Here is a 14,443-nt window from a genome sequence, read left to right as displayed (position 1 = left end):
CCCGAGTTCGAGGAGCTGCATTGAGCACGTTAAAGGGCTAACACCCCTCCCCCTATAAAAAATATACCCTGCTACTGGAATACTGCAAAGACACTTGTTGACCTACGCGCCAGCAGGCACAACAAGATGAACAACAGGAGTGACAAGAGCACTAACCTGTAGCCCGAGATACTCCGTCTGCGCCTGCGCCATGGTCCCGCAAAGGGCGGCGTGACCCACCGCCGTGGCTCCCGTGAGCAACAGCAATGACAGCAGGCTGAGCGGCAGGCACGACAGCACGACGAACACAAGGAATAGCTGAAGAAAACAGAATGGCACCCGTGAATGACAGCTGAAACGCATTATTAGGTCAAACTCCTTGATCAGGTATATCTGTAAGAAGCGTGTGTACAGCAAGTAACAGCAAGGACAGCAGACTATATAGCTGGTACTTAGAGGCAGAACGACGAATACAAGGAACAGCTGAAATCAAAACAGAACTGTGAATAACTCGAACAGCTGAAATACTGCTGCAGGTATGTCTCTAAAAAGTGCAAATGCAGTGCAGAGAAGGCCGTGAGCAACAGCAGGGACGGCAGGTTGAGCGGCAGGCACGACAGCACGGCGAATACTAGGAACAGCTGATAATAGAGCAGGATAGCATCATGAGAACCTGAAACACTGGCACCTGCAATACAGCTGTGAGTAATAACAGGGACAGCAGACTGTCTGACTGAGCGGCAGGCACGACAGCACGACGAACACAATGAACAGCTGAAAATAAAGCAGGACAGCATCAAGAATAGCTGAAACGCGGATCTATGAGAACTGCATGTACATCAAATACAATGCTGAGATAGATGCGAGTAACAGCAATGACAGCATGCTAAGCGACAGGCGCGACAGTACGACGAACACAAGGAAGAGCTGTAAATAATGCAGGACAGCGTCAAGAACAGCTGGAACACGGATCAATGAGTACAACAAACGCAAACACGTGACACACGTACAGTTATCACAAGCTGAGACAGCCGTGAGCAATAGCAATGTTAGGAGGCTGAGTGGTGGACACGACGAACAGTGATAGCTGGGAATAAACAAAACAGCACCGTAGATAAGTTGAACAGCTACACATTAAGAGGTATATCTGTAAGAAGTGGATGCGCTGTGAGTGCAGCGCTGTACAACAAGGCCTAGGGTAGTAGAGTTGGAAATAAAGCAGAACAGTTGTTCAACAGAAATGTTCAACACCCATGCACAGCAAACAATTCCAGACCTGCTATCTTATCCCTCTAAGATTTTCTTTCTTTAAAGTTCAAGAAGCTGTTTCAGGATACTCCTTGAACAATCTTAAGTATCAGCTATCTCACCTGCCACTCGAGTAAGTGCGTCGGCGTCAGTCTCTGCCTCTGGAGCCCGCTGTACGTCAGCGCCTGCGCAGTGAGCAGCCCCCACACCAGGTACGGCAGCACCCTCTCCTCAAACTTCTTGGAACACTTCCCGGACTTGCACAGCGCGAACAGCACGGCGTGAACACACAGCAGCAGCGCGGACAGTACGATAGTCGGCACTCTATCCAAGGTGAACGACACGCAGTCCATGACTAGAATCCTTAACTCGTACAAGATGGCGATCAAGACAACGCAGAGAAGACATCCGCGCTTCTGTCTACGGTAGTAGCCCCGGTAAACGGTCTCGAGACGAGGGGAGCCGAGGGACACGGTGAACTTCCTCCGCACGATGCTCGCCCAGGTCCGAGACTTGTTCCCGGTCGTCCCGGTGGATGCCCTATCGGAGATGTTATTGCTGGAGGCGGGGTTGACGTTGTCGAAGCCGCCATCCGTGGATTCTATAACAGTGATGTCGGTCATCTTGATTCCCGGACGAGTTTCCACGATGAAATTAATAGCTGTGACGTTTTTTTCCTCCAAATCCCTTTTTGTTGGTTAACCTAGTCCGCCCTCTCTTGACAGATTTCCAACATTCGTTAGCACGTTAGCCAATTGAAATATTGTTTCGGAGTCGGAATGGCGCGATTCCAAAAGCCAAACTCTAGACCGTGACTTACATACAGAAGCAGGTCTCAGCACATGCAATGCGTGGGTCTGCTAACCTTATTCCGGGAGGTTCTTTTGTGCTTGAGTACGTCTTTCCAAGGAGCTTTCAACAGAAACTAGTTGGCCTTTTGTGTGTGCTAGAATTAGAAACAGCATAGGTTCCGGATCTGTCTGTTTATAGCGCGCCCCTTTGTTGATGAATATGTACCTGATGTATCAGTCCCTTCATTTACATCCCTATTTTGAACGACAGAGAAGCGTAACAGTGATAAATACCGTCTCTGTTGCGTCTCTTTGATGCGACGTTGAAAGAATGTACAATGAGTTGCTCCAGTGATGTCAACACGTACAATACGCGGTGCGTTTGCGTGGGTTCTGTAGCCTGGGGTTTCTCACTAGAGCAGGGTTTTACCGCACACGAGACTCACCCACCTAGCGATCAATTAGATGTTTCCAAAACTGTCTGTCTCCACTAGTCTGTGATCATGCCCAGATACACGCTCGAAGACATACGATCCGCTCGCCGTCTGAGCCTTGTTGCCAAATTGTCTCTTATATCGATAAGCTCATCTCACGATTCCACACCTGGACACTGATAAACCTGCATCCGAGAGGAAAGAAGATTTAGCGGATTACGCGGCGATTAACAGTTTCGGAGTTAATCCTATAGGGCTAATCCTCACCTCAAGTACAGCAGGATCCGCTATGGTCGTGGTTATTAATCAGATCCGCTCAATAAAGCGGCGAGGCCCTTGTAAAGTCACGAAAGGCGTGGGTTCAACAACTAATCTGTAGCTATCGTACCTGACAGACCTAGGGTTCGTCTCCGCTACGAGGTTCAGCGGGCGCTACAGGTAGCCAGGGTGCAGCAGCACGAGTTTACTGATGTCGTCCTCTGGTGGTACTTGCTTGATTAGGCAGTGACGTCCGGAGATGATTGGACCAGGCAAATCCAGGCCTTTGTCTCATTTGGTGAGTGTCAGGGTAATCTCGCCTACGTACAACAGACACAGGGGTGATGAAACGCAGACGGAAGCGAATCTGCTCCTTGTCGTCCGAAACACCGTTTGCCCCTGCTATTCTTAAAAATATGGCGTTGCTGCCTTGTCGTTTTACAGCCTTACTGTCTTTCGTTGGTCCGTAATTCCAAGCCGTAATTCCAAGCCACAGATTTTTACAGTGATGTGGGTTTTAGACGGAAGCTAACCGCGATCTGCACTATATTGTCATAGACGCTGTTTCTGTCGCTATATCTTTAGAAAAAAGAGAATCCTCGCCTTGTTGTCGCTCCTTGTTCCGCTCTTTGAAGCTGTTTTCTACAGTTACACACCTTTGTGGGCTCTAGACACGTCGAAGCTCGGATTCCCCGTCGCTATGGGAGTAGCAGCACACTTTCATCCGTCCTGGCTTCATCCTCTTTATCTATGGAAGCAAGATGAATCTGTTTTAATCTATTTCACTCACCTGAAGGAAGGATATATCTTTCCCTTGGCTATCGCTTCGGCGAGTTCTATCGCGTGAGTTCACACCGCGGCAGCGTTAACGTTTCCCAATAAAAACGAAGGACTCTAATGTATCCGCTGGATCAATCACGCACTGACAGCCGGTGGAAATTCCGCTTGTCGGACATGCACCGCTGCGAATCTCGGCGTGATGTAGGCACATTCCCGCTGAACGGTTGGCCAATCGGCTCTAATTAAGTTGTCAACGTAGCCGCGGGGTTCTGATACATGTGGCGTTAGGCGGCACGTCATTCACGGCAGGTGTAAGCCACCTGTGGTGCGTCCCCGATTCTAACACGACAATACCACGATATACGTAGCGCGGAACGGTGTGCCATTCACGTCAGGTGTTCCTCTTATGAGTCCCCGATTCTAACACGACAATACCACGATATATGTAGTTTGGAACGGTACGTCATTCACGTCAGGTGTTCCACCTTTGCGTCCCGAATGTTACCACGGCAGTACGGTCATTACACGTGTTGGACACGTACGTAGCCCTTTACGTTGATTGAATCAGGGGAGCAGGCGATTGCGTTGCCGGTGTCACCAATGTCATTCGGCGCCGGTGCCGTTCTACCCGCAAAGCACACGAAATTGGCACGGGCAATCTGATGGTCTCATACCAGTGCGGGTTTTCATGTGCAGGAGAGAACGGTTTGCCTTGTCACTTCGCACCTGAAACAAACAATAAACAAATGGCCTCATTAAAATCCCGAAAGTGGTATATTTATTTTTTTACGACAAAATTCAAGAACTATCAATTCTGGAGCAGGATTTGACTGTAATTTCCAGCACATGTCAAGGAAAACTTGCACTTGCCCCAAATTCTAACTATACAGCAATAGTCTTTACATTCTTTGTGCTGGAAATCACAGTTAGATCCTGGTTCAGAATAAATCTTACTAACACTGATGAACTTTCAAGCTAAAGAAATATCATTTAGTGAATATCTTTTTTTAAATTCAAAATGCCCACATCATGCTTTGTCTCCTTTCGCAAACTGTTTGCTAAATATTACTTTAGGAACTCAAGTCTAAATACACGGAGAGATGAATATGTCACTTAGAATATTATTCGTTTCAGGATGCCAGCCTTATTCTTTCACCACAAAACCCCTGCTTCAAGTTTATCGATTAGGGACATCCCTGTTGCTCAACTGGTAGCAGCCTCACAGTTGAGCTACTGGTTCCATTTAGTTGCTAACTGGGAGACCCCGGTTAAATCCTGGGTCAGGATATCTCGGTTGAGGCTGCACCCGTCTTTCTGGAGGGACGTGAAATGGGGGTCCAGTGCTCGAGGAGGTGTCTCAAGCAAGTTAAAGGGGAAGGGCTATCAACCCCTCCCTGTATAAATATACCCTGCTACTGAAACAGCAAGGAAACGTACTGCCACTAGGCACTGCAATGGTCTAAACTAACAGTTGATTAGATCGGACCGCACGTAACAATCTGTGCGGTATTGTCGGTTCGAATAATGCCTGTCCGTTTTTTTGTGCTATCAATACTCTACAACCAGCTCATTATCGCCCTCCCATCTTCCATAGAAACAACACGAACACGACTATATGAAAATAAAATCATCCTTTGAAGAACGCGAATTGAGACCGTACGGTTTCGTTCCGCATGTTTTCCCTCTGTATTCCTCAGCGGACGAAGATCCGCTCAGTTGTTTGCTCGGTGCCTGCCTTTAATTTCACACTTGACTGACGTCCAACCGAACGAGTCGACAGAAGCCAGGCTTCATCAAACAAAGTATAGATCCCGACTCTTACTTATGATGTATTACCTGCGGTCTGCCTTCGATTTCAAAGGTAGATTCAGTTGAGTACAACGGCTTTGTTATGTAACCTTGCATCAATACTGCTCCAAATCTCAATAATAAGACTTTTCTTTGCAAGTTATTGTCCGAGGTCTGATTGTAACATGAAACGGTACATAGAAAAGTACAAATTCAGTAAGAGATAAAAATAATGACAAGTGGAACAAGTGACTATTTTATAACTAGTAACAACAGCTACGGAATACAATGTAAGCTTTTTGGGTTTGACTTCTTTTACAATATGACCCCTTAACAGAATCCATAGCACCATATCAATACTATTCGTTGTCAGAGATTTGCACAGAACTTTTGAACAGTGAAGGGTACTTTGTGAACTGAAACTTTCTTCTGGAATTCACATTTTATCCAAACCATCCCAGGTTGAGAAATACAATACAATACACTGTGCTGTCTTAAACTTTTTCCAAGAATTCAATGGCCCGTAAGCAAGTGTTGCCATACCAAGAATTGAGAGCATGATACGCAGGTATGTGGCCTTGGTGCAAGTCACACCGTGACATTCCACCACCGTTTCCCAACAGATACAACAAGAAAAGTCTCCAGGAGGCCAAAAATTGACCTTGACCACCATCTTTCCGAGATCTGCAAACCTACCGACCATCACCACAATCCACCCATAGCTTCTTGGGTTATGCTTGTCGGACACACTCACATCCACATACATATATACACCATGGCCAGAAAAAAAATGGCGACCGACCTGTCAACATGGCCTCCATACAAATTTGACCGTGACATTATTTGCTCCCATCTCTCCTAATTCTCAAGAAAAATTGTCTTTGAGACATTGCCATGAATATAAATACAACTTAAGGCAACGCCGATAGGTATTTTAGGTGAGTTTTAGCTACATACGTGGCTGGCAAGGTGTTTTTAATCCAATATCCACGATTTTACGTTCGTTAACAACATATTCCTACCTACTGAAATATGTTGATTAGAAGCATAATGTTGATGGAACAAAACGACGATTCAAAAAAGCATTCCATACCAGTGTGTTTATTCTGTATGGAGGTGATGGCTATAGAATGATGCCATTATAATATTTGCATCTTTACACACGTAAGTAACTACGGTTCAGCAACACGGGAACTGCATGGCTCAAATAGGAAAAAAGATTTTGTAACCTCAGTATGAGATACAGGCCATCTATGATCTTCGTGGTCTATTTTGTTGTGTACGAAAATTGAATAAAAAGACCGAAAAGGAAATTTCTGTTGAAATACTCGTAATATGCGTGAAAAAATTGACACGTGAAATACTGTACGAACAAAAAACAGCACAAACTGTTTACCTAGAAAAGCGGATATTTTCCCACAACCCGTTCGCATCCTCCGTGGTTTGAAAACTGCTCATCGAACAAAATGAACAAAGTGTGTCCGCTCTAATGTCCGCCCACTTCTGTCATTTCCCTGATTGCCATTGCTCGCCTAATTTGTACGCAATATGACAACCGCACACATCAAAGACTGCACTGGCGCTCCATGCATATGCATTCAACAGAAAAATGCAATCATTCTACATCATATCACCGTTATTAATTGGTTCTTGGGAGAACTGTAGAGTATTTGATGTTTTTCAATCCGTGTTATGAATAAGAATGTATGTTTTGGAAGATGAACGTTGCATGTAAATTTTGTATTGCTATGAATACTGGTTACACGCATGTTAAAAATAGCATAAATATCGATGTCATATATAATCAGATATGATTCATTCATATCTGACATCGATATATGTGTTTTATGTATCTATCTATATATCTATATATATATCCATGTCTATCTAAGTAACTATCTATCTATATCTATTCTTCTACAACGTTATATATCTCTCTCCCTCTCCCCCCCTCTCTCTCTATATGATATACATACATATATATCTATATCTATATATATATATATCATATATATATATAGATCATATAGAATTCTTATTTGTTTATATTCTGGTGAATGAACAGTTGGGATAGTGTACCAAATAAATCATCTATGATTACTGCTAAACGGGACAGATTGAATCGAAATTGTAACCATCAATGGAGACTTCAAATCACCTCCAGACGGCAGCCTTGATGGAGCCCCAGCTATATAAACATAAACAAATATACAAAATGATCCTGACTTGCCCTATGCCTATCCTGCAAACCGACAACAGAAAATGCGTGATGTTACAGAGAATATTCCTGTACATATATATACTGTTCTACCCTCCCAACAGTTTAATACCTTACCGGTGCATGCGGTGGCCCCTCCTTCTTCCCGAGTGCCCTCTCAGCGGTCTTCAGTCAACAGCGGGTCAGGTAACACAAGAACGCGGAATATACACACTTCACCGAGACAACAACCATGCTGGCAAAACACTTCAGAAGACTCGGAGTCAGAAAGGAGACTAATTAGAGAGGGTATTTGTCGGTTCTACCTGTGAGAGGGCCTCTTGCAGGGCTAGCTGTAGACTGAGATGTGCCCTGGTTGTCAATGATGCTGTCATGTCAGGGTACGTAACGTGCTACATTCCAGCCCCCTCTGGAAGTGGGACAGTCCGGATTTCTCTCAGTTTTCTGTCAGGATCGTCTGATTTTGGATCACTGCATGTCATTTGCGGGGGTACATAACGTTTAATACATTCCAGCCCCCTTTCGCAGTAGGACAGTCCGGATTTCTCTCAGTTTTCTGTCAGAGTCGTCTGACTTTGGATCACTGCATTTCATTTACGGGGGTACATAACGTTTATACATTCCTGATTCCAGCCCCCTTTCGCAGTGGGACAGAGTCCGGATTTCTCTCAGTTTTCTGTCACAATCGTCTAATTTTGGATCGCTGCATTTGAGTTTAATTTGGGGAAGGGTTATGTTTAGAGAATGATACTATCAATATCTACCAACTCTAAATTTTCGGTATTTGCAATTGTTGTTTGTAATGACTTTATTATTAGAACTGCCCAGATTTCTTTAATAGTCGGATAGCCCAGATTTCAGTCAACAGTACCTTATTTTGGAACGTTACATGCCGTGAAGGGAGAGGGAGACAATGGTCTGAAGATATGTTGACAAATTTTCCATCCCTGTTTAATGTTGCAGTAAAATGTGAAAGGTAATATCTCTTCTGCTTGTAACAGTGTGGTCCTATGACTCCTTTGGGATCCTTTGGCAACTTTTTGAAATTTCATCCCATTTGGCCATTATTGAATGAAGACCTTTATTATTAGCCTACATGTAGGCAAGGAGGTATAAGTTGATTAAGCCTCCTTAATGTAGGCCATAATCTCCAAATAGATCCTACGATGGAAGGGAACGGTATCCACTGCCCAAACAATATCCATTGGCCCCGGAATGGATACTGTCTCTTACCACCGTAGGATCAGCTTTGAGATTACCTAGGCCATACCTTTACGACTTTGTGCACGTACGAAACACGACTTAAGATAAAGCAAAATTTCTTTTGCGTCTTTGTATATCGTCTAAACAATTGTGCAGGTGGAACCAATGAACAAATTTGACAGTGACAAGTTGCGCTCCAGATCGCATCCAAAGATGCCAAAAGGTCAGTGACCTGTTAACCGCCATCTCAAAAACTGGGGTCATTGACCTCCTGATCACCCAGCGAATATAAACATATGTTAACACGGGGTCGATAACCTGCTGGACAGAGACAAAAACAAATTGGCACGCAAATTGCTGGACTCCTCTGGGGTTTAAGTCATAAACGCAACGCCTACGCCCGTTATTCGCTAAATATTAAGACTAATTCTGCTTATCAAACTCCATTAGTTTCTAAAAGATGACTTCGAGCGAGCCGGAGTGAGTGAGTGTGATCATGAGTTTTTACCAGACTCTAGCGGTTGCTGTAAAGTAGAAGAAATTGGCCACATAGACGAAATAATATGCCAGAGGAGTTAGCCGTCCTTTAATATAGGAGTAACGTTACAGGTAGATATAGGCTGGAAACCGTACTCCTATGGCCGGGTATACGTAACTCCTCTGGTATATTATTCAGTCTATTTGGGCAATTTCTACTACTGCTACTATTTTCCCACTAACCTGGATGGAGTCTGGTAGAAACTATAACGTTAAGTTCAATTCGATGACCCGCTAACTCTTCGGGCAAACTATTCCGGGCCCATTTGGCCAAATTCTTTTTTTCAGCAGTCATGAGCAAGCAAAGGAGATTGGCAGACAAGTACAAAAATGTATTTGTATGATATTGGGCCGGACATTACGAAATCTGTGGAATGATTTCCTAACCATGGCATGTTAACTCAATTGCCTTCTGTAACTAATCTCCAAGCAGATGCAGGGTATGGCTCAGTACGGTTTTACACGTCTTTTTGAGACTCAGGCAATGGCCCACGTTTGATGGTCTCTCCTGCCTTAGAAATACCTCGAAAACAGGTGTAAAGCACTATTACCCACTATTAAAACTGCACCAAGGTGTCCATTATCTCTGCCTATAACCTCATTGACTGGACCCTACATCTGATTGCACAATATCTATAATCGTTTTGAATGGTCCCCACAACTAGGTCCCCACCGACTAATCATGAAACACGGACGCTCCAACCACAGGCCACCATTTTGTTTCATATGTCCTTGAGATTAGAAGTCACCTGACAAAGCTTCAATCACAGACCGTTATAGAACATGCAAGGTCGTCCTTCAGACATGTCAGAAGAACGATCTGTACTGATTTCCCTCGACGGTGACGTCACCTTCAGGGCCGATCACTTACACCTCCATTCCACTAGGTCGGCGACGATCGTGCTGCGACGTAAACTTGACGTGACAGAGGATCACAGAGCGTTCAACGAATTTCATAGATAAAAAAAAGAATCTTTTTACGCTTTGTGTTTTTTTTTTGGAGACGGACACACGCTACGTCTAGTACGGCCTGGTTATCTAGGCAATAAATTTAGTTTGTTAATCTTGTAAAGCGTCCACGTAAATCATACGTTGAAAGATATCAACCAATCCACCTTGGAACGTCACATCACCTAAGGAGGTTATCAACGCTGGCTTCAGCTCCTTTGATATTTGATACAACCGGGTATACCAACTTTATTATATTACCCACATGTACAGTGCGACCAAAGACGAGAATAACCAAAAACATCCATATCATGTGGTTTCCCCACTCAAAGATAAAGTAGCCACCCTAGGCTGGGGTAAAGCATGTTTTCTTTTTCAAAGTAGCTAGCATGCTAGCAGTGCAATGCAGCGTCGATCCCTAAACTCGGTAATCCATAGCCGCTGGATGTAGCTCCTTTGATATTTGATGCAACCGCATATATCAACTTTATTATATTACCCACTTGCACAATGCGATTAGCAAACTAAAAACATCACATTTACCCCCAAAAGATAAGACAGCCATCCTATTATACGTAGCTAGCAATGCAGCTTCGCTACAGAAAATAAATTCATCAGGTTGGTAGAACATAGTTGAGTTTTCTTTTTTCATAACCAATAAATCCCCACCTGCTGAGAAGCAGTACTCCAGTCAGAAGTTCTGAGGATTCCGAAGGTGTCTGACAGACGCCGAAACGTCAGCAGGCGGGGATTTACTAGTTGTGAAAAAAGAAAACTCCAATATCCCAGCTTCGCTACAACTTTCAGCCCTAAACACCCGGTAATTCCTAGCCGCTTGTAACTCTTTCTAGCTGTTGTGCCTTACCCAATGCATATTAATGGCGGACATTAAACGGCCACAGTTCTAGCGCACAATACCATCCGATTACTACCTCAGGTTTCTACAATCGCTATCCTGAAGAAATCGATTTTTTTCACGGTAGCGAGTGTAGGAGCCCCAGTAGTAATCGGATGGTACCCAGGCTAAGAATTACCGGGTACGGCGCGAATTTCTAGCGCGTACGGCTCCTACAGTACTTGGAGGCAACGATTTCGATAGTTCTAGTACAGGGAAAAACGAATTTTCGAACACCGTACCTCAATTTTGGGTTAATACCGAAAGTATGGGCGAACTGGAGAATCACGACGTATCTGTTTGCTGTTGTGCTTATAACGGTAAATTGTACCTAATTTAAAGTCACACGTGAATGTGTCTTTAAACCTTTTCAGTTCTCCATCGCACAAAAGACACCATACAGCAAAGACCGTGCTGCCCTAGACAGAGTACCAACGTTTCTCGCATCGCCGCACGACCAAGAACCGCTTTAAAAGCACTAATCCAGGCATGTGTTTGCGCAGCGCTTCTCGCCACATGTTTTCTCGGTCACCGTAAAAATATTTCCCTGTTGGCACAGCAATGTTGAGTCCGGTGTAACAGGACAGATCACACTCCCGACAAAACCGTACACGGGTACATCCTGGCCTCGGGTATATTCTACACCGTATACCGGGATAGACGTAAAACCAAAATTGAATAAGAAAATAGAAAACTGCCTTGGGTTTTATATAATAAGTTTACTAGTACTAGTATGTTCTTTAACAGAATCGAACAAGAAATATATTATGGGATCAACATATTTCATCAGCCAATAACACAACGGCTAACAGCAGCACGTCGCCGGAACGTAATGCGTATATGGCAATTAGCCTGCTATTTAAACCTATTGCTGATTCCCTTTTGTTCTCTTTGGTCAACTTGGTTGCACAGCATTAACAGCCGTTGCATAAGATATGTCTTTGGACACAACTAAATGAACCTATATGCGAGATATTAACCTTAAATACGCGAACACGACCTTAAACGCAAGTTTTTGCTTACGTTCCGGCGACGTGACCATCCTTGGCTGCCAGTTTCTTTCTTTGTCGGTCCACCTTGATTTGTCTCGACAATCCCTTGTAATCATCAGTAGCAAGATGCTTACAAATAACATAATTATGATTGATTACCATAATAATCAGATATAATGTAACTTTAAACAAGAATGTATGGAATCTCTAACGTGTAACTGTATAATACGTTCTGTCAGGGGAAAGCCAACCCATTAGGTTGCGTTTGTAACGTTATTAATAAGGGATTGAGAGGATGATAATATGATAATCAACTACAAGTACCACCAAAACAGCGAGATATTGTATTTCTACTCAGGAGATGAGATCATATTTTTACCGGTGTAGACTTGTTCGTGAAAATGATATCTGACGACGATATCATATATATAGATGTTCAAGATATAAGGTATTTTTTGCACTCAAGAGTTAACCGTACGATTAGAAAATATCAAAAAGATGAAAAAAACACAAAAAGGAATACCTTGATTTTAAGGTGAACTATTATATTTGGGTAAATTATTTTCTGTTTATCTAAACTTAACTCAACGGGATCAGCAACAGAAACCTATAAATATTCGGGACTTGAACCAAGCACCCCTGGCTCAAGTTAAACACTTGGTCCGCACGAATGCAAGCACTCACGCTAACTGAGACTTGTCTACAATCCAAAGTAACGTTAACGTTACACCGCCCATAATCTCCTATTGAAAACCCCGAACGAAAGTCACCGGGGACCATCGGTCCAAATTCGGCCACTCAAAAATGGCCAAAAGCTAAACAAATAGTTAAAAGCTAATAGCCAGATAAAAAGTAGGACAGTGGGTCGATATTTTTCTGACACGTTTTTAGTTGGTCTAAATCCGAGCTCTCTATAGCCAGAACTGGAGAGCGCCTCCGGGCGTGACGCGACAATGTGCTTCAGCGAAGCGCTCAGTTTTCGTGGTAACAGCAACAAAACAACACATACCGTGACACGACACTATAAGTAGAGTAGAACCTTAGATCAGGTAGGAACTATACAGTGTTATTGTCTCTTCCAGACCAACTACGCTAGCTACAGGGACAATAAGTTTCCTAAGGGAGTTTGGCCACCATAGGTTTCCGATTGGCTAGGCGATCAAAATGTCAACCTTCCCGTGGACTGACTCTCCTGGCCAACTATTCCCCTTTTTGCCGAATTCTACGATTCCTACCCCCGTAGGAAGGCCCGTGGAGGCTATTACAGAATTCTAGCTTGGGCCACTCTCCATTTCATAAAGGACATATAACCTTGAGTAAGTAGGCATCTCTGTACATGTGGGTTAAACTTATCCAGTGCCCTATAGGCCCTATAGTTGTGCACTACCGTGCGGTTTTCTACGTATTTTGATATCTAGTCTTGAAGGCGGCTTAGTCTTCGGTGTAGTCACACCACTTGTTCTTGTAGATTGTTCCACCAAGCAACATACATGTATATGAAATCAGTAGATAATCTCTGAGGATTGTCCACTGCCCTATGATTTTCCCCAAAGTGTGGTTTGCCACGTATTTGTCCAGCCATGATTTGAAGGTAGTGACAAGGTACAGTATCTATATTTTGCAGTTATAACCACCTATTCTAGTAGATTGCCAAGCAACGTGAACATATATGATATAGTTGCACGATCAGTATACATATCATTAGATAATATGTGTAGGTCGCCCAGTGCCCTAGTGTTGTACACAGTACTTGGTGGTTTTACACGTATTTGTCCAGCTTACGTTGGAGGTACATTTTGTGCAGTTACCACCTCTTCTAGTAGTAGTCTACCATATAACCTAACGTTACAGCTGCGTGATAAAATCAGTAACGTTATGAGGAAATAAATCACACGAACCTGTCGGGAGCTCTCACGAGTATGGCCGTCATTCAGTCTGACACATCAGGACGTGATGAAACCAGAAAATATTGGGGACCGGTCGTTTGTTATCAGGGGATGGATTCCTTACATATGACGTTTTCCTTGATTTCCACCGCGATATCAAATGTATTACTTAAGATATTAAAATACAGCCCTGTCTGTTTTGATTGATGTATTTTTGTCGTCCTTGGGACGATTCGACACCTTAAACAGCACTTTCAAAAGTCCCCCTTAGATTGAAAACGATTCTCCCCTTAATAGCTAAAGAGGCCTACTTGAGAGAAGTAGTGCATTTGACTCCAGACTCCCGTGACGCCTGTGGACACTGATTCTTTGTTGACAACACCTCCCGCATTTTCTAACACGCAAAGCCGGCCTGGTTACAGCAAATGGCTCGGGTTCAATGGGTCTCATGTACAGGCGGAGTCAAGTCAGTTTCGTGATACTTGG

At 43.7% G+C, this 14,443-nt stretch overlaps 1 protein-coding gene across 5 annotated transcripts in view; it reads right to left on the bottom strand.

The window, feature by feature from the left end:
- LOC136424206 (adenylate cyclase type 3-like) overlaps positions 1-14,077 on the bottom strand; it is a 31,606-nt gene extending 17,529 nt beyond the window's left edge. The window contains exons 1-4 of one of the 5 annotated variants that reach the window (XM_066412726.1): positions 7,614-7,865; positions 2,841-4,216; positions 1,350-2,637; positions 157-297 (exon numbers count right to left, since the gene is read on the bottom strand). In XM_066412726.1, the coding sequence (XP_066268823.1) occupies positions 157-297; positions 1,350-1,850 (642 nt within the window). In that variant the 5' untranslated portion in view covers positions 1,851-2,637; positions 2,841-4,216; positions 7,614-7,865. Of the gene's footprint in view, positions 1-156; positions 298-1,349; positions 4,217-7,613; positions 7,925-13,969 lie in introns of those variants that run through there. The other 4 variants (XM_066412723.1, XM_066412724.1, XM_066412722.1 and 1 more) reach the window with 4 other exon arrangements.
- Positions 14,078-14,443: the final 366 nt, after the last annotated feature.

Source organism: Branchiostoma lanceolatum, chromosome 18, assembly GCF_035083965.1.
Source record: "Branchiostoma lanceolatum isolate klBraLanc5 chromosome 18, klBraLanc5.hap2, whole genome shotgun sequence".
Taxonomy (NCBI): Eukaryota; Metazoa; Chordata; class Leptocardii; order Amphioxiformes; family Branchiostomatidae; genus Branchiostoma; species Branchiostoma lanceolatum.
Note: the sequence above shows the minus strand (reverse complement) of the source record. Positions and strands in the feature narration are given on the sequence as shown.